Source organism: Nyctereutes procyonoides, unplaced genomic scaffold (genome assembly GCF_905146905.1).
Source record: "Nyctereutes procyonoides isolate TBG_1078 unplaced genomic scaffold, NYPRO_anot_genome, whole genome shotgun sequence".
NCBI classification, from domain to species: domain Eukaryota; kingdom Metazoa; phylum Chordata; class Mammalia; order Carnivora; family Canidae; genus Nyctereutes; species Nyctereutes procyonoides.
This window is the reverse complement of record NW_026575024.1, coordinates 12195145-12213886: the sequence shown is the minus strand read 5'-3', so window position 1 is coordinate 12213886 and position 18742 is coordinate 12195145. Positions and strand designations below refer to the sequence as shown.

The 18742-nt window shown below is 42.0% G+C and overlaps 1 protein-coding gene across 1 annotated transcript in view; it reads left to right on the top strand.

Annotated features, from left to right (window-relative positions):
* ARFGEF2 (ADP ribosylation factor guanine nucleotide exchange factor 2) overlaps window positions 1–18742 on the top strand; it is a 98005-nt gene that overhangs the window by 42997 nt on the left and 36266 nt on the right. Inside the window, exons 15-23 of the mRNA XM_055301154.1 lie at window positions 276–387; window positions 907–1112; window positions 3857–3941; window positions 4043–4214; window positions 4842–4993; window positions 6302–6430; window positions 7487–7645; window positions 11168–11315; window positions 12455–12554. Coding sequence (XP_055157129.1) covers window positions 276–387; window positions 907–1112; window positions 3857–3941; window positions 4043–4214; window positions 4842–4993; window positions 6302–6430; window positions 7487–7645; window positions 11168–11315; window positions 12455–12554 — 1263 coding nt within the window. The remainder of the gene's footprint in view (window positions 1–275; window positions 388–906; window positions 1113–3856; window positions 3942–4042; window positions 4215–4841; window positions 4994–6301; window positions 6431–7486; window positions 7646–11167; window positions 11316–12454; window positions 12555–18742) is intronic.

The following is an 18742-nucleotide window of genomic DNA, read 5'->3' as shown; positions in this document are numbered from 1 at the left end:
GAAAAATGTAGTTTTTATTCCAGGTAGTGGTGTGCCTGACTAAACATCGAGGGTTCTTACTATTGGAGAAGAGGAGAACAGATGTTGAGTGACAGCCATCAGACTCTGCTATATAGCTAGGTCAGAAATTAAAGGTGAAATTCAGAGAAGCCACCAGGACACGCAGGACCTTCCTGAGGTGATAGGCAATGATTTGTTTATGCTTCAAATGCCTGCTTTTTTTATCCTCCAGATTTTGAAATATGTAACCCGTGTCCTGTCTCTTCTTGTAACAGTTTCAACAAGAAACCCAAGAGAGGCATCCAGTTTCTCCAGGAGCAGGGCATGCTAGGAACGTCAGTTGAAGACATTGCCCAATTCCTGCACCAGGAGGAGCGCCTTGATTCTGTAAGACTGGGGCTTGGACGCTTGTGTGTCAGTTTGATCAGGTGATTCTGAGACCTGCCTAGCTTTAGCCTAGAGCGCGGCTGACCCTGAGCGCAGTGGCTATTGTCCACACCCCTGTTTACACCAGTCCTACTTCTTCCTTCGGCCAGCATCACAAAAAGCTTCCCAATGGGAGGGTGTGTACTTGGTAGGACGGCGTTAGAACTAGAAGTGTCCCCTGACTACTAGAAACTTCTGGCTGCCTGTCTGAAGTTAACCTCCCTCCTGAGTGTCTACCATCATTCTTTCATCTTTAAGTCTCTTGTGCCTACTCGTCCTTCTTCGTCCGAGACAGGATAGACTAACCCTGGAATGGATGGGTGGGCGGGCAGGTGGGGAGTCACCTAGCTTTTCCAGTAAGCCAGCATGTTCTGGGTGTTGAGAGCAGAGCATTCTGCCTCCCTACTCTGCCTGAAGTGTGTGTTTGCTGTGGGTTCACATATGACAGTTTCCAGATGTGAGTGGGTGTGTATGTTTCAGACCCAAGTAGGTGATTTTCTGGGAGACAGCACAAGGTTCAACAAGGAAGTGATGTATGCCTACGTGGACCAACTTGACTTCTGTGAAAAGGAATTTGTCTCAGCCCTGCGGACGTTTCTAGAAGGTTTCCGCCTACCTGGGGAAGCCCAGAAGATTGATCGATTAATGGAGAAATTTGCTGCGAGATACATAGAGTGCAACCAGGGGTGAGCGCTGTGTTTAAGTTCCTTCCATGTTATTTTTTTGCCTGGCTCAGAGCACTGATCTTAGTTTGGTTGGGAGTTGAGTTTAATCTTCCTAAATCTGTGCCAAACAACTAAAGTTTGTTTCCATGTGCCAGACACTGTGCTGAGGGATTATCTCACGTAAGACTTCACAGCTTCTCTTTTTGTTCCAAGGAGATTGAGGACCAGAGAAGCTGAGTTCATATAGCTAGAGCCTGCGCTGTTAATTTTGATAAGAGTAATATTGTGAGTTGAGGGGAGGCCTTTGGGCACCTCTTCCTAATTCAGAACAACTCCTTGATTTAATATATAGGGTAGATCTCAAGGATTTGGGTTTTTCTTTGGTTACGTACTGATGAGCAGGTTACAAAAATGAACACATAACTAATAAAACCCACCTAAGTACATGATTTTATCTTGGCTCCTCTTTGGGTGGGTAGTACATGTTTTTGTAGAAAGTGGAAATTAAAAAGAGAGCTAACCTTTATTAAATATCTCCTGCGGCACCTGGGCTGGTATAGTTGGTTGAGTGTCCGACTCTTGGTTTCACCTCAAGTCACGATCTCAGGGTCGTGAGATAGAGCGCCATGTCAGATTGTGCTCAGTGGGAAAATCTGCTTAAGATTCTTTTTCCCTCTGCTCATTGTCCACCATGTGTACAAACACATGCATGCACATGCTCTGTCTCTGTCTCTCAAATAAATTTTTTAAAACAAACACATTTCCTATATGTCAGCCATGCCATCAGTTTTATATACATTTCATTTAATTAATGGTAAGCCTGGGAGTAGTGTCTCTAGTTATTAGAGAGGATACTGAAGCTCTGGGAGATTTAGCAACCTGTCCAGAGTTAATCAGCTGGTAAGTAGCAGAGGAGGATTGAAAATGGATTGTCTAACTAAAAAGCTCACACTCTCCTGAGCTTGAAGTGAAAAATGTCTGAATATGCTGTGAACATGATGTAGAAATTGTTCAATAGAGACATTTTGATAACAGTTTGCTCTCAGGTCAACTTGATATTCATATTAATTGTTTTTTTTTTCATATTAATTGGTTTTAATCCTCCCAAGTGTACAGTGAGCTGTTTCCATTAGATGCATGGAAAACAGAGGCAGCATCTGGTCATTTTAACCCAGTGGACATTAGAATTTCCCAAGAATGGGATGCCTGGGTGGCTAGGGGTTAAGCGTCTGCCTTCAGCTCAGGGTGAGATCCTGGAGTCCCGGGATTGAGTCCCACATTGGGCCCCCTACATGGAGCCTGCTTCTCCACCTGTCTGTGTCTCTGTCTTTTTCTCTCTCTCTCTGTCTCTCATGAACAAATAAATAAAATCTTTAAAAAAAAAGAAGAATAATTTCCTGAGAAGGCAGAGATGTTACTTTTTTTCTTTTCTTTTCTTTTCTTTTTTTTTTTAGATTTTTAAAATTTATTTGAGAGAGTGAGAGAGAATACAAGCAGAGGGAGAGGGAGAAGCAGACTCCCCACCGAGCAGGGAGCTTGACTTGGGGCTAGATCCCCAGACCCCAGGAATATGGCCTGAGCCAAAGGTAGACGCTCAACCAACTGAGCCACCCAGACGCCCCAAGATATTACTTACTTTGGACATCTCTCTTGTGTGGATCTGGGAACCCTTGGTCTGTTTCTCTCAGTGGCTAAACATGTTAGATTGCTTCAAGTTGTATGCAGACTTCTTGTTATGTTCTTCAGAGTTTCTCCCTCTCCTTTTGGGGACAATTTGGACAGACTAGTTTTTGTAGCTTTAGCCTCGCCTATTTTGAGGCCACGCATCCACACATTTTTGTCTTTTCTTGCCTAAAGCAAAAAAAGTTTGACTTCACCAGCATATTATGTAGAAAAATATGAATATTTTTTCAAATTTCTGCTGTTCAGTATTATAGTGGGTAATGTAAGCTGTAAGTAATAACTGAATAGCGGTTTTCTTTTCTTTTCTTTTCTTTTTTTTTTTTTAAGTAATCTCTGCACCCAGTGTGGGGCTTGAACCTACACCTGTAAGATCAAGAGTCTCATGCTCTACGGAGTGAGCCAGCCAGGTGCCCCTGAACAAGAGTTTTCATCCTTTTTCTCCCCAGTGCCCAGTACAAAGTAGATGTTCTCAGAAACATAACCAGTGTGAAGCAGCTGAGGCAGAGCTGTGCAAACTCTAAGGGCGCCTCACTCTCCTGGTTGGAGTAAGGGCCTTGGGGCATTTTTGTGCTCTGAGTGCCTCGCTTGCCACACACTAATCCATGGTCTGGCTGTACCTTAAGAATCTTTTTTAAAACTTGACTTAAAAAAAAAAAAAAAAACCCTTAAGGGGCACCTGAATGGCTCAATTAAGCAGCTGCCTTAAGCTCAGGTCATGATCTCAGGGTCCTGGGATTGAGCCCCACGTCAGGCTCCCTGCTCAGTGGGAAATCTGATCCCTGCCCCCCCACCCCCCAACCCCACTCATGTTCTCTCTCTCATTGACTTTTAAGTGAGTAAATAAAATCTTCCCCCCAAAAACCCTTAAAACTGCTTTATCAGAGAAACTTAAAACCTGACATGATTTCTTAATTAGCTTTTTCTACACTCAGGGTCATTAGTTATTATTCAATGATGGTGAAAGCATAAATACTCTTGACTAATTTGGCATCACGTGGAATAATTGGTCTGTGTTCAGTGAATCGTGTCTCCATTATAGCTGCTTCTCTGCATGTTCTTACATCTGGAACCTTCTCTTCCAGGCAAACCCTGTTTGCTAGTGCTGACACTGCGTATGTCTTAGCATATTCAATTATCATGCTAACCACAGACTTGCACAGCCCTCAGGTAAAATATTTGAACGAATTATATATTGTAGTGGGTAAATAAGGAGTTTTGGGGGGCCATTAGATGTTTTCTAAATGGTTTTTAATTTTTTAAAATTTCAGGTAAAAAATAAAATGACGAAAGAACAATACATTAAAATGAATCGGGGTATCAATGATAGTAAAGATCTACCAGAAGAATATCTCTCAAGCATCTATGAAGAAATAGAAGGCAAGAAAATTGCCATGAAAGAAACAAAAGAACATACGATCGCAACCAAATCTACTAAGCAGAGTAAGGTCTAATGACAAATTATTTCCATTCTAATTTTCAAGGGTATCAGATTGCATGATTAAGTCCCCCGATGATAAATTTAATTTGCGTAACTAGATACCTGAATAGTAAATGTGTTTAAATTATTGTGATTATGTTGATTCTATCATAATTATAACCATGTTCTTGCTAGATTTGTGATTAGCTACAAGAAGGAATTTAAAATGAGTAATCTTAAAAAAAAAAAAAGAGTGATCTAAGAGCTAAATTATCCCCACAAAATATTCCTTAAGACTGCTTTAATGGCAGTGGTGATAGTGCCAACCTTGATGAGAATTCTGTAAGGGAAGGCCCTGTGGCACTATTGGCTTCAGCAGAGTGCAGAGATTTAGAGCACAAGCTGTAGAGCCACACTGGGTGCGGGCATGTCCCACCTGCACTACTTACTGGCAATGTGTTCCTGGGCAAGGTGCTGAGTCTCTCTGTGCCATATTTTTTCTTCAGTAAAATAGTCATATTTGGAACACACTCATAGAGGACCTCAGGAGGATTTGTGACTTGATCATAAATCTTTTAAAACTGTGCCTAGCCCATAGCAAGCACTCAGTGGGTGCCAGTGGCTGCTGTTAGACTCTCATTTCTTTGTAGGCGTAGCTAGTGAAAAACAGAGACGGCTGCTGTACAACCTGGAGATGGAGCAGATGGCTAGAACAGCAAAAGCTCTGATGGAGGCTGTGAGCCATGCGAAAGCTCCATTCACAAGTGCCACTCACTTGGACCACGTCCGGCCAATGTTCAAAGTGAGTATCTTGAGAAACAAGGACCTGGTTCGTCCTGATTCTGCAGGTGCCCAGCTAGAAGCTAACCAGTGACTTTATCATAGTGAAAAGGGAGAGGAGAGGAGAGGAGAGGAGAGGCCAGGTCTGGGTGCTTCTGTCTGAATAGTGACTCAAGTGAGTCCTTCCCGAAAGCTCTTTGATGATACAGAGGATATACCAGCCGCAGCTATAAGTGCTAGATTGCTGTGGCCTCCACAGTCAGAATGGCTGATTTGAATCTTGCCTTTGCCACTTTGTAGCTCTGTGATCTTGGTCAGCTTATTCAGTCTCTCTCTCTGTGTTTATCACCTGTAAAATGGGGCAAACACAGGATTGTGGTTGGGGCTGCTGGGGATTGAATGAATTAAAAATTGTTCAGGCAGAAGAGATTATTTTATTTTGACCTCTCACCTCTGGCCTCAGGGTTATTAGTTTACCAGATGAAATTAATTGGAAGTAAAAGTATCCTGAAGTCTATTTTTAAAATGTCTAGAAAAGACACATGCTTAATAAACACAGCACATAATTTTTCTCTAAGGTGTTTTTATAGTAGCTGTCAGTATCCTGTTAATAATTTTTAGATTTTTGTGAACCTTTATTTCCAGGGAATTCACAGGAAAATTGGAGGAAAAGTAAAGTCTAAATAATTTGAATTAGGAACCTTTCAATAAACTAAGTTTATAGACTATAAATTGCATGTAGGTTTTATGTGCCAATCTCTGATTGGCAACAGCTGCCTGCTGCACTGTGCAAAGAAGAATTTTCGTGCCCTGAATAGACTCAGCAGGGAGTGGGCTCTCTAGTTGATGAGTAATGTCTGCCATGAGCCCAGGGGGATGTAGTGGTGGCACTAGCCACTTACCTATCTACCTTCCTTTTGTACTGAGCTAAATTTTTAAAAACTGTGCCTAGGAGCATATTTATAGCGATATCTTTGACCATAGTCTAGGAAGAATTAATTTATTTATTTTTAAAGATTTTATTTATTTATTCATGATAGAGAGAGGCAGAGACACAGGCAGAGGGAGAAGCAGGCTCCATGCAGGGAGCCTGATGCAGGACTCGATCCCAGGACTCCAGGATCATGCCCTGGGCCAAAGGCAGGCACTAAACCGCTGAGCGACCCAGGGATCCCCTGGAAGAACTATTTTATATTGTGAATGGAGTAGATTGAAATCAAAATAACAGTGAACTTGGCATCCTGGCTGTGCTCATAACTAACAATGTGCCCTCTAAGTGCTCTTTCCATGCTAAAATTCTAGACATTATTGAAACCTTGCTTCCTTCCAGTTGGTCTGGACGCCGCTGTTGGCAGCCTACAGCATCGGACTGCAGAACTGTGATGATACAGAGGTGGCCTCCCTATGTTTGGAGGGCATCCGATGTGCAATCCGGATTGCCTGCATCTTTGGAATGCAGGTGGGTGGACGTCAGTGAGGCTCCAGAGATGCTGGTAGTCTGTGTTCTTTCAGATTTGGCAAAATTTAAAAACTATTAGACATTTCCAATTAGCCAAAAAGTCTCAGCAAAATATCTACTCTTGCCTGCTAAGAGGAAGACTACATATTTGTGCCTAACAATAGCCTCATTAGGGGGAAAATTGGAGATTTGGACTGTAACCTCCTTTAGTGGGTAGGTGAGGTCTAAGCTATTTGATTGGATTTGGCAAAACAGACTTCCTATCCATCTGCTTAATTTGCCTGCCCGAGTGCTAAGATACTAGTTTTCCTTTTAAGATCAGCTTTTGTTATAATTTCCTTTATTTCCACGTCTTTTCTGGGGGAACCAATTTATTGCAAAATGAGTATGTCTGTAGACTTTTGAATCTTGAAAAACTCAAGCAACTAAACAAAATAGAATTCTCAGACTCTTAGGAAATTAGGAGGCTGTTGGTCCTATGCACCACTTCCTAAGAATTTGCACCCATTTATTTTGAAAAACTCAGATCTTCTATTCTTGTTCATTTTACAGTTAGACTTTTTCTTCTGTACCAAGACCACAGGCTTTGACATCAGACGCCCTGGGTTGCAGAACCCAACCCTGCTACTTCTCTAGTCACGTGACATTGGGCCAGCTAACTCCCCTCTAAGATACCCTTGGTCTCCTCATTTACAGAATTCAGAAAATAGGCCTACCTTGCAAGATTGTTGCAGAAATTCGAGTGTGTGTGTGGGGGGGCAATCTTAGCATTCAACAGATTCCTCTGCTACTCCCTCCAGAGGGAATAGAACCCAGAATTTAAGTTTGAGGTCAGCTGCAAAGGAGCGAGCCGGCTCTCAGCCATGTAGTGTGTAGGGATGTTCCAGTAGCAGGAGGATACCAGCACGGAATCACTGGTGTGTTGATGTGTGTGAAGCCTGTTAGGTGATGTGTGTACAGATGTCCAGAGCCCAGTGCACACACAGTCCCATAGATATGCAAACGGTCATGCTAAGGGTGGAATCTCAGCGCGCTCTCGTTTGGGTTCTGTTGCAGCTGGAGCGAGATGCCTATGTTCAGGCTCTTGCTCGCTTCTCCCTGCTGACGGCCAGCTCCAGCATCACAGAAATGAAGCAGAAAAACATCGACACCATAAAGACGCTCATTACAGTGGCGCACACCGATGGCAACTACCTTGGGAATTCCTGGCATGAGGTGCGTTTCCTTTGAAAGCCTGGTAAATGCCTTTTCTTAGGAGGACTCCAGTATTCCTGTGACTCAGTGTCCATCTGCTCTCTTTGGTCAGTTACTTGAGTCAAGCCTAGCTTTAACTCTGGGTTTTCCTTTATCCACAAGTCCTCACGAATCTGAAAGTCAGGTTCTGGGACTGTGGTGGGTATGTTCAGGTGCACCACCTCACAGAGCGACCCCATTCCCAGCAGCTCATGTTCACACAAGTGCACTTCTGCAGCTTTCTTTCATGGGAGCACATCAACCTGAGCCCTGATGCACCTCCTGGGGGCTTGTAATGCCACCACATAGATTTAGAAAAAGCTGGGAGCCTGATCTCTCTCCTAATTGAATCTAAAGAGAAATTGTCAACATTTACAGTAAGCCACTAAGAAGATTGCTGGTGGGTTTATGTTTCTATTTACACAGATTCTAAGGTTTTCACCTAGGATAATTATGTGTATAAATGTGTTCAAAAAGTCATTCATTGAAATTTTAGTTGTTCTAGGGAAAAGATTCAATTAGAAACAGCCTAGATGTCCCAGCAATGAGGTATTGTTCTTTTAAAAAAAAAAAGTGTGGTACACCATTCCTTAGAGTATTATGTGGCCACTTGAAATAATGTTGCTGAAAGAAGGGACAGCCAGACATATGTGTTCCCCAGTGGAATCACAGTACCACCTATGAGATGTTTCTGCCACAAACTCAAACTTGAATCAGTTCAAGCCTGTGCTGCAAATTTATAGGGAGTCTAGGGGACAGAAGCACATGCTAAATGGTATCATGAGAATGCAATTTATAAACTCCATGAGATGAAAGCCACCCCACTCCGCCGGCACCACACCCAAGTGAATGACCAGACTCTACAAATAAATGACAAGAAATAAATGGAATAGGGACCTATGGATTGAGAAAGACTTTTTTTCTTATTTGGGTTTTGGTTTTTTTTTGTTTGTTTGTTTTTGTTTTTGTTTTTTTTTTGTTTTGTTTTGTTTTTTGTTTTTGAGAAAGACTTTAGAGGAAAAAAATTAAAGATGTTATAAAAATGATCTTGGATTGTGGAAAGGTAGTCACAGTATATGAAGTAAAAATTCATTCTGAACTTACACAGAGAATGAGACTTGAAGGGATAAAGAAAAATGTTAACATCCTGAGTAATAGAACTATGCAGGTGATTTAGTTCTGCTTTTTTTTCCCCTTCAATTACATTACCTGATTTCTCTGGTGTCTACGCATATATTTCTTCTTGCTTTAGAGAGAAAACTGAAAGAGTAGAAGTGAGAGTGTGCAGAGTAGTGGGGACCGTGCATGCCTAGAGGGAAAATGGCTGCCTCCTCCCCCATGGGGTCAAGTTCTTAAGGAGAAAGGCCCAGAGCTGGACTGCTGGGGTCCAGTGTGGGATGCGGGTTCCTTAGTCCCGTGACAACATGGGCATGCCAGGAGGTGTACAGGGAGGTCCTATGCCAGGCTCAGAATTGCATTTGGTAGGTGTTGAGGGCTCTGTAGGTGTTAGCCATCCTCCTCCTGCTCATTATGGTACATACCTTTGTTCCCTTCCACCCAGATTTTCCTTTTCCGTCACAACCCTGGAGTTTTTCATATTAGAAAAGACGGAGATGGGGAAAAAAAAAAAAAGATGGAGGTGTATGGGGTGGGGGGAGGGGGAAGGCTGGTTACTTTGGTTTTGGTTCTTCAAGTTATCTCTGTGCCCAGGGTGGGGCGCAAACTCAAGACCCCAAGATCAAGAGTTGAGTGCTCCACCAAAATGAGCCAGCCAGGAACCGTTTGGATATTGTTGTTGCTTTGTTTTATTTTTAAGAAGCAATACCCTGTTTTCTGAGGAGTCACAATAGGTAGTGGATCAATAAATAACTGTTTTCTCTCATAGAACTTTTTTTCACCTGGGAGGCATGATCTTTGTGGGGTTCCTGCTGGTTGCCAAGTATCTAGCAGCACCTAAACATGTTAAAATGAGTTACCACCTATTTGATGGTTAGAAACCTTCAGAAATCAGGCTGGAGCCAAGAAGTCCTCGCCCTAAATTGTTGACATACTTGAGACTCTGGCACGTTCTCACCTCTGGAAAAGAAAAAGAGTTAAAAGCAGTTTACTGGTAGTAGTTTAGTAGTATAGTTGTATGTGGAGCAGTCCAGGGAATGGCCTTTCTCAGTCAACAGGGAGTTTATAAGTAACAATACCAAGCAATGCTCAGCGACATAGTAGACTCCCATACTCTGAGATTGGATTGTAAGATCAACACGCAAGGTAGTTTAAAACTCAGCTTTAGTCAGAAGTTGCCATGAAAATCCCCCAAGAAGGGTTTACCTGGAGATCTCCATGCTATCCCTCGGTAAGTTTCTGGCAGTTAGTTTTTCCTCCAGTACAAGTAGGGATTAATATCTATTTCTTCAGATAAGCTGCAGTCGAGAGAAGGCTTGTGTGTAGGTATGTCTTCTCAAACCCAGAATAACCCCATGGGGCCAGAAGGTTCAGTGTTTTTTTTCCAACTGCATACCCATTCCCGGGCATGTCCTCATTTAGTCAGTTAATCAAATAATAATCACCAGCTGGGTGCTGGGGATTCAGCAGTGAATAAGACAGAGTTAATGCCCTGTTGGTACTTAAGGCAGAGAACAAGCAAATATATGGCATAATGTCAAAAAGTGGTAAATACTAAGGGGGGTTCAGGAGCGTGACCAGGGAGGGGATGGTGGTGGAGAGAGTATGCGTGCCATCTCAGGGACATGTCTGAGCTGGGACTTTAGGCTGGGAGTGAGCCATGGGGAAGAGTATAAGCAACATGTTCTAGGCATAAGGAACAGCAAGTACAAAGGCTCTGGGGTAGGAAACATGTCAAGTTAACGGAACAGCAGGGAGGCTAGTGTTTTGTGTCTGTGGAGTAGAGTACAAAGGAGGTGAGGAGGCTAAGTCAGACCAGATGGTGCACTTACTGGGTAATATGGTGGGTGGGATTCTCTGCTCCAGTCAAACAGCTTGTCTTTCTCAAGCACTTATCATATTTGCATAATTAAACATCTATATAGCAAACTCCATTGTACCAGCTTTTCTTTTCTTTTTTAGGATTTTATTTATTTATTCATGAGAGAGAGAGAGGGGCAGAGGTAGAGAAACAGGCAGAGGGAGAAGCAGGCTCCATGCAGGGAGCCTGATGTGAGACTTGATCCCGGGTCTCCAGGATCACACCCGGGGCTGGAGGCGGCAGTAAACCACTGAGCCACCCAGGCTGCCCTATACCAGCTTTTCTTTTGGTTATTTTCTCTTTTCCTTTTTAATAGTTTGGGGAGGAAAAAAAAAAAAAGTAAAATCTGTCTTCTAGGCCTGCATTTGGTGGGTTGCCTAGCCAGGACTAGGCAACCCACTCTGAGACCTTCAGATTATTCTTACCTGAAAAGCTCTGTGTTTCAGAGAGCTCTCAAATGACCAGGATTGCAGTGACCTTTTCAGGCCAGATACGGGAACTCATTTATCATGCATTTTTTCCACTAGATCTTGAAATGCATCAGCCAGCTGGAGCTGGCTCAGCTGATAGGAACCGGTGTGAAAACCCGCTACCTGTCTGGATCTGGGCGTGAAAGAGAAGGGAGCCTGAAGGGCCACACATTGGCAGGAGAAGAGTTCATGGGCCTTGGCCTTGGTAAGACACCAGGCCCCACGGCTGGCCGTCACGGAGTCACAAGTTAACCGGAATGAAACACTTCTTGTCTCAGCAGGACTGTCACGCAAACCATCTCTTCCTTGTGTGCCAGCTGACAGTATGTTTATTAATGGAAGTGGAAGTGTTGCTTTGGCTCTCTTAACTGTGATTAAACTTGAGTAAATGCCTATTTTATCAAAATCAGCAGGGTGCATTACTTTTCTTTCTATCCATATAACTGTACTGGGGGGGAGAAGCCATTTGCTGTAGAAAGGCTGCAGCTTTAGTACCTAGTATTAGAGGAGTGGGTATGAGTATTTCTAGATTTTTATAAGTAGATTCAACATCTCTTCCATGTTCATTCTCATGAAAGTAGTTATTTCTCACTCAACTGAGAGACCCCCATCAGTGATATAGCAGTAAATAAGGCAAACACATGTGCCAGACTGCATTCTGAGCACTCAGTTCAAACATTTTAACTCATTTAATCCTCTTAACAATACAGTGAGATTGGCAGTATTATCATCCCCATCTTGTAAATGAGGAAGGTGATGTTGGGGTGAAGTGACCCTGAGCAAGACCACACCTCAGAAAGTGACAGAGGCAGATTGCAAACCCAGGCTCCCTCAGAGCAGAGGGCAGGCTCCTAGGTTCCACATACACTGTTTGGAATAGTACAGGGTAATGGTTAAAAGCAGACTATGAAAGAAGATTGTAATAGCACCTGCTTCTTAGGATGCATGCAGGGATGGCTGGAGTGAAACCCTAGAAAGTGCGCCGGACATTCAGCAGGTATAAGCCATCCCACCTTCAGGAGCCCAGAGTTAGTGTTGCTTAATTTGTATGTGTTCTCCTAAACATAGGCATTCAATACAATAAAAATGTGAAAGAATATTAAGAAAGGGAGGTGGTGCTAGTAAGGGAGCTTGTATTTTAAGAATAAGAATGTACTTTAAACACCAAATGCCAAAATCTATGTTTAATTTTATTCTATCATCAGTTGAGGGTATTTTGTTTTGTTTTGCCTGCAAACCATTTCCTTTTTGTCTCTTGTCTCTGCATATTGATGCCACAGAATACTTTGCTCTAAATACTTGGCTGTTTCTGAAGCAATGTTGATTTTGTGCATTGCATTTCAGGTAATTTGGTGAGTGGTGGAGTGGATAAAAGACAGATGGCCAGCTTCCAGGAGTCTGTTGGTGAGACCAGTTCCCAGAGTGTGGTTGTAGCTGTAGACAGGTAATTCTGTTCTCCAGTGAAGCTGGAATATCTGTCCAGTAGCTTGGCACATCCTCTGTGTATTTAATGGATTCTTAATCTGTTTGACTCTTCTAAGTGTTGTGAGCTCTAGATCACTCAAACTAGGAAGTAGCACATGTGATCCACAGCTACTAATAATCTTTGTGTTCATTTGAATTTGTGATCTCTTAAAAAAATTATAACTTTAAAGTTGTGACCAAATCTCGTCAAAAACGAGTTTTTGCTTGTGCTGATGTTTTAGATTACCTTGTTTCCTTAATAGAATTACTTATTAAAAAATTTTAAGTAGAGTTTAAGATGTAAAGCCTATTGTGAGTGTGAGGTGGCCACATTGATTGGATTTCTTTTTCCTCAGAACCTTTCCCTGATACCTGTTTACTACTTAAAACTTGACCTAAATATGAGAAACATAGGTATTCTTATTTGAAGACATTCATTAGGTACCAGTGCTTAAAATACACATTTTCTAAAATGAATAAACTCGTGAAAAGTACCCTTGAATAATCATGTACACTGCTGTGTTTATGTGGTTAATGACCTATCCCATGGCATTAAATACAGACAGTGTTGAAATGATAGCAATATAGAATTTGGGGCAGTGTTTGTATTGTTCTCAGAACAATCCTCTTAGTATTTAAAACTCTTTATTAGTGTATTTTGATTACCTTGTTCCTGTTGCTTCCCTCCAACAGAGATATTTGTCCATAACATACTTTTGATGGGTTTTCCCCACATTTTCCAGTTAGGTTTAGGCCAAAAATACAAAATGTTTACTCTTCCATGAACTACATATATTTCTTTTCTGTTACTCTGGCCCATCACCATTTTGTGTGCTATTACATTTTTTTAAATTGAGATACAATTCACATACCATCAGATTTATTCTTTTTTTTTTTTTTAAGATGTTATTTATTTATTTGACAGCACAAGGAAACAGACAGAGGGGGAGGGAGAAGGAGAAGCAGGGTCCCTACTGAGCAGGGACTCCAATACGGGCCTCAGTCCCAGAACAGTGGGATCATGACCTGAGCCAAAGACAGATACTTAACCGACTGGGTCATCCCGGTGCCCCAAGATTTATTCTTTTAAAGTGTACAATTCAGGGGGTACCTGGGTGGCTCAGTCGGTTAAGCATTGACTTTTGTTCTCAGTGTCATGAAATCAAGCCCTGCATCAGTTCCGCACTCTACAGGGCATCTTCTTGAAATTCTTTTTCCTCTCCCTCTCCTTCTGCACCTCCCCTCTCTTACAAACGTGTACACTTTCTCTCAGATAAATAAATATATACCTTTACAATTCAGTGGGTTTTAGTAGATTTGTAGTTCTGTGGTCATCATCACTGTTGAATTTCACTTGGTCTTAGCCAAAAGGCTGAAAAGCAATTCCACTATTGAATTTCATAGCATTTTAATCACCTTGTACTTATTATCAGTCACTCCCCATTTCATCCCCTGCCAGTCTCTGTGGCCATTAATCTTCATCGTGTCTATAGATTTGCTGATTCTAGGCATTGTCAGATTGTCCATTTCTCCCTTTCAGTTTTATCTGTTTTGTCTTGTGATTTTGGAGCTTTGTTGTTAGATGCATATATGCTTTTTTTTTTTTTTAACAGATTAAACTTTTTGTGTTTTAAAATGTTCTTTGTCTCTAGTAATGATTTTTCAGTCCTTTGTTTTAACTGGTGCAGCCATCCCAGTTCTCTTTTGGTTACTTTTTCATATGCTATTTCTTTTTTATTCTTTTACTATCAACTTACTTGTGTCTTTGACTCTAAAATGAGTCTTTCTAGGGACTCCTGGCTGGCTCAGTCGGTAGAGCATGCAACTCTTGATCTCAGAGTCATGAGTTCAGGCCCCACATTGGGTATAGAACTTACTTTTTAAAAATAATAAAATAGGGATGCCTGGGTGGCTCAGCAGTTGGGTGCCTCCCTTCGGCCTAGGGCATGATACTGGGGTCCTGGGATCAAGTCCCACGTTGGGCTCCCTGCAGGGAGCTTGCTTCTCCCTCTCCCTGTGTCTCTGCCTCTCTCTGTGTCTCTCACAAATAAAGAAAATCTTTTAAAAAGTAATAATAAGGGACTGCCCTGGTGGCTCAGTGGTTTAGCGCCACCTTCAGCTTGGGGTGTGATCCTAGAGACCTGGGATCGAGTCCCACATCGGGCTCCCTACATGGAGCCTGCTTCTCCCTCTGCCTATGTCTCTGCCTCTCTCTCTGTGTGTCTCTCATGAATAAATAAATAAAATATTTTAAAAAAAGAAGAAGAATAAAATAAAGCACGGCTCTTTAGACAGAAGATGGTTGGATCCTGTTTATTTTAGTCCATTCCACCAATCTCTTCCTTTGTATTAAAATGTTTCATCTATTTAATTATAATTTAATTGCTGATGGGTAGAATTTAGATCTTCTTTTTCTCTTTTTATAAATATGTTGTTATTCCCCCATTCCTTCCTTATTACTACCTTATGTGTTAAGATATTTTCTAGGGTACCATTTTATTTTCCTTGTTTCTTTTACTGTATTTTTTGAGTATTTTTCTTACTGATTACTTTGGGGATCATGATTAATAACATCTTAACTTTTAACATTCAACTTTGAATTAATGTCCATGTAATTTGAATAATATGAAACATTGGCTCCTGTACAGCTCCATTCTCTGACCTCTCCTTTGTGCTGTCACCATACAAGTTATATGTTTCCACATATTTGCCTATCAACACAGATTTAGGATGATAACTTTTGCCATCCTCAAGTCAGATAGATAAAATGAATTACGAACAACAAATACATATTTCCCTAGGCACCTTTACTAGTACTTTTTACCTCCTCAGATACTTTTGCATTATTGTCTATCCTTTCAAGGAGAACTTTATTATTTCTTGTAGGGCAGATCAGTTAGCAGTGAGTTATCTCAGGGTATTTTAGTCACTCCTTCATTTTTGAAGGTTAGTTTTGCTGCATATAGAATTCTTGGTTTATAGTCTTTTTATTTCAGCACCTTGAATATTATATTCCACTGCCTTTTAGCCTCTGTTGTTTGTGAGGAGAAATCAGTGCAGTGATGAGTCTGCTCTCTTACTACTTCCAATATTCTCTCACTCCCTGGCTTTCAACATTTTGTTTATTATGTCTGTATGTAGATCCCTTGAGTTTATCTCACTGAAATTTATTGAGCTTCTTAGAAGTGTAGATTGCTGTTTTTCCTCAAATTAGGGAAGTTTTTAGCCATTATTTCTTCAAAAGTTCTAGCTTGGCATCTGGGTGGCTCACGTGGTTGAGCATCTGCTATTAGCTCAGGTCATGATTCTGGGGTCCTGAGATCGAGTCCCAATCAGGCTCTCTAGAGGGAGCCTGCTTCTTCCTCTGCCTGTGTCTCTGTCTGTCTCTCTCTGTGTCTCTCATGGATAAATAAATAAAATCTTTAAAAGAAAAAGTTCTGGGGATCCCTGGGTGGCTCAGTGGTTTAGCACCTGCCTTCGGCCCACAGCATAATACTGAAGTCCTGGGATCGAGTCCCACATCGGGCTCCCTGCATGGAGCCTACTTCTCTCTCTGCCCCTCTCTCTCTCATGAATGAATAAATATAATCTTTTAAAAAAATAAGTAAACTTTAAAAAATAAGTAAATAAAAGAAAAAGTTCTTCTAGCCTCTTTCTTTCCTCCCTTTCTAATACTCCTCTTATGTACATATCTGTATTCTTGGTAGTGTCTCACAGGTCTGTGTGAGATTGTCTTTTTTTTTTTAATTCTTTTATATCTTCTTTCATCACATTGCATAATATCCTTTGACCTGTCTCCGAGTTCACTAATTCTTCAGTCAGCTCAGAACTGCTCTTGAGCCCCTCCAGTGAATTTTTCATTTCAGCTTTATAATTTTCAACTCTAGAATTTGCCTGGTTATTTGTTATTTTTTAGAATACATTTATTGGGGTGCCTAGGTGGCTCAGTGGTTGAGCGTCTGCCTTCGGCTCAGGTCATGATCCCGGTATCCTGGCCCGGGGCCCTGTGGGGAGCCTGCTTCTCCCTCTGCCTATGTCTCTGCCTGTCTCTCTCTGTGTCATGCATGAATAAATAAAATCTGGCAGCCCCGGTGGCGCAGCAGTTTAGCGCCGCCTGCAGTCCAGGGCGTGATCCTGGAGACCCTGGATCGAGTCCCACGTCAGGCTCTCTGCATGGAGCCTGCTTCTCCCTCTGCCTGTATCTCTGCCTCTCTCTCTCTCTCATTCTCTCTCTCTGTCTCTATGAATAAATAAAATCTTTAAAAAATATTAAATAAATAAAATCTTTTCTAAAAATACATCTATTTAATATTCTCTATTTGTGAGACATTGTTCTTCAGTTCTTTGAACATACTTAAGATAACTAACTTTAAAACTTTAGTCAGTTCAGTATCTGGTCTCCTTAGGGACAGGATCTGTTGTTTTTTTGCCTGTGAACAGGCCATCGTTTGTTTCTTTACATGTCTTTTTGGTTAAAAACATATTTTAAGGGCAGCCCCGGTGACGCAGCGGTTTAGCGCCGCCTGCAGCCCGGTGTGTGGTCCTGGAGACCTGGGTTCGGGTCCCGCGTCGGGCTTCCTGCATGGAGCCTGCTTCTCCCTCTGCCTGTGTCTCTGCCTCTCTCTCTCTCTCGCTATGAATGAATGAATAAATAAATAAATAAATCTATCTTTTAAAAAAACTGATACTGGGAACCCTGGGTGGCGCAGCGGTTTGGCGCCTGCCTTTGGCCCAGGGCGCGAACCTGGAGACCCAGGATCGAATCCGTCGGGCTCCCGGTGCGTGGAGCCTGCTTCTCCCTCTGCCTATGTCTCTGCCTCTCTCTGTGTGTGTGTGTATGTGACTATCATAAATAAATAAAATTTAAAAAAAAACTGATATTTTAAAAAACACTGTAACAGGTTTGGATGTCCGGTTGCCCACCACCCACCTAGGGTTTATTGTTGTTGTCATTACTATTTGTTTGTTAAATGACTTTCCTAAACTGTGTAAAGTCTGTATTCTTTTTGCATGTAGCCACTGTCTCTGCTCCTTGGCTTTAGTGATCAGCTAAGAATTGGACAGAGACTAAGCACCTGGCTGGCTCAGTTACTTAAGCATCAAACTTTTGATTTTGACTCAACTCATCTCAAGGTTGTGAGATCAAGCCCTACATCAGGCTCCATGCTCAGCATGGATTGGCTCAAGATTCTCTCTCTCTCCCTTTCCCCCTACTACTACCCACACCACTCACACTCTTAATTAATTAGTTAATTAATTAATTAAAATCTTTTTTAAAAAAGAATTGGACAAAGATTTCCTGAAATGCCTGGAACTATTAAGTCCACCAGCCTTTGCTGAGGAGTTCCATGTGCGTTTTGGGGTGCCCCTTTGATCCTCAGGCAGTTTAAAACTCCACCTTTGCCTTCATTTCTTGCTTGTGTGACACCTTAAGGCCAGCTAAAGATGAGAACTTAGGGCCTTTTCGTGTCTTTCCTGGGTGTGTGCAAAACCTTATACATGTTATCGCAGTCTAGATTGCCAGGAATATGATGGAGCTTTTTAAAGCCTCCTGTGGGTGTCTCATTCCCAGCCTTTCCTTTTAAGTTTTTGACCAGGTCCTGTTTGTCCCAATTGTGACTGCCACCTCGGGTAGCTGCAGCATTCAGCATTTACTACAGATGGCTTTTAATAAAAGCCTCAGAGAAAAGGCTGTTTGTACTGAATGAGGTCTGAGTTAAAGACAGATCTTGGAAATGGAAGTTCCCTGGGTACTGCCAGGCAGGTCAAATAGTGTCAGTTCTCAGAGACTGGTGTTTTCGGGGGAAATCCAGGACTGTTCTTTTCTCTCCTATGGAGCTAGCATGCGCGTTTCACAGTTACTGTGACTTTCAAAGCTGTTGGTTTTCAATACTTTTATGGAGCAGAGAAGACACTAATGGAAATAGGCCAACTTAAAATACCAAATGATCTCTATTCATACCAAGATCTAGCCATTTTTCTTGAATAAACATTTTATTTTATTTTAAGATTTTATTTATTTATGAGAGACCGAGAGAGGCAGAGACATAGGCAGAGGGAGAGGCAGGCTCCATGCAGGGAGCCTGATGTGGGACTCCATCCCAGGACTCCAGAATCATGCCCTGGGCTGAAGGCAGATGCTCAACCGCTGAGCCACCCAGACGTCCC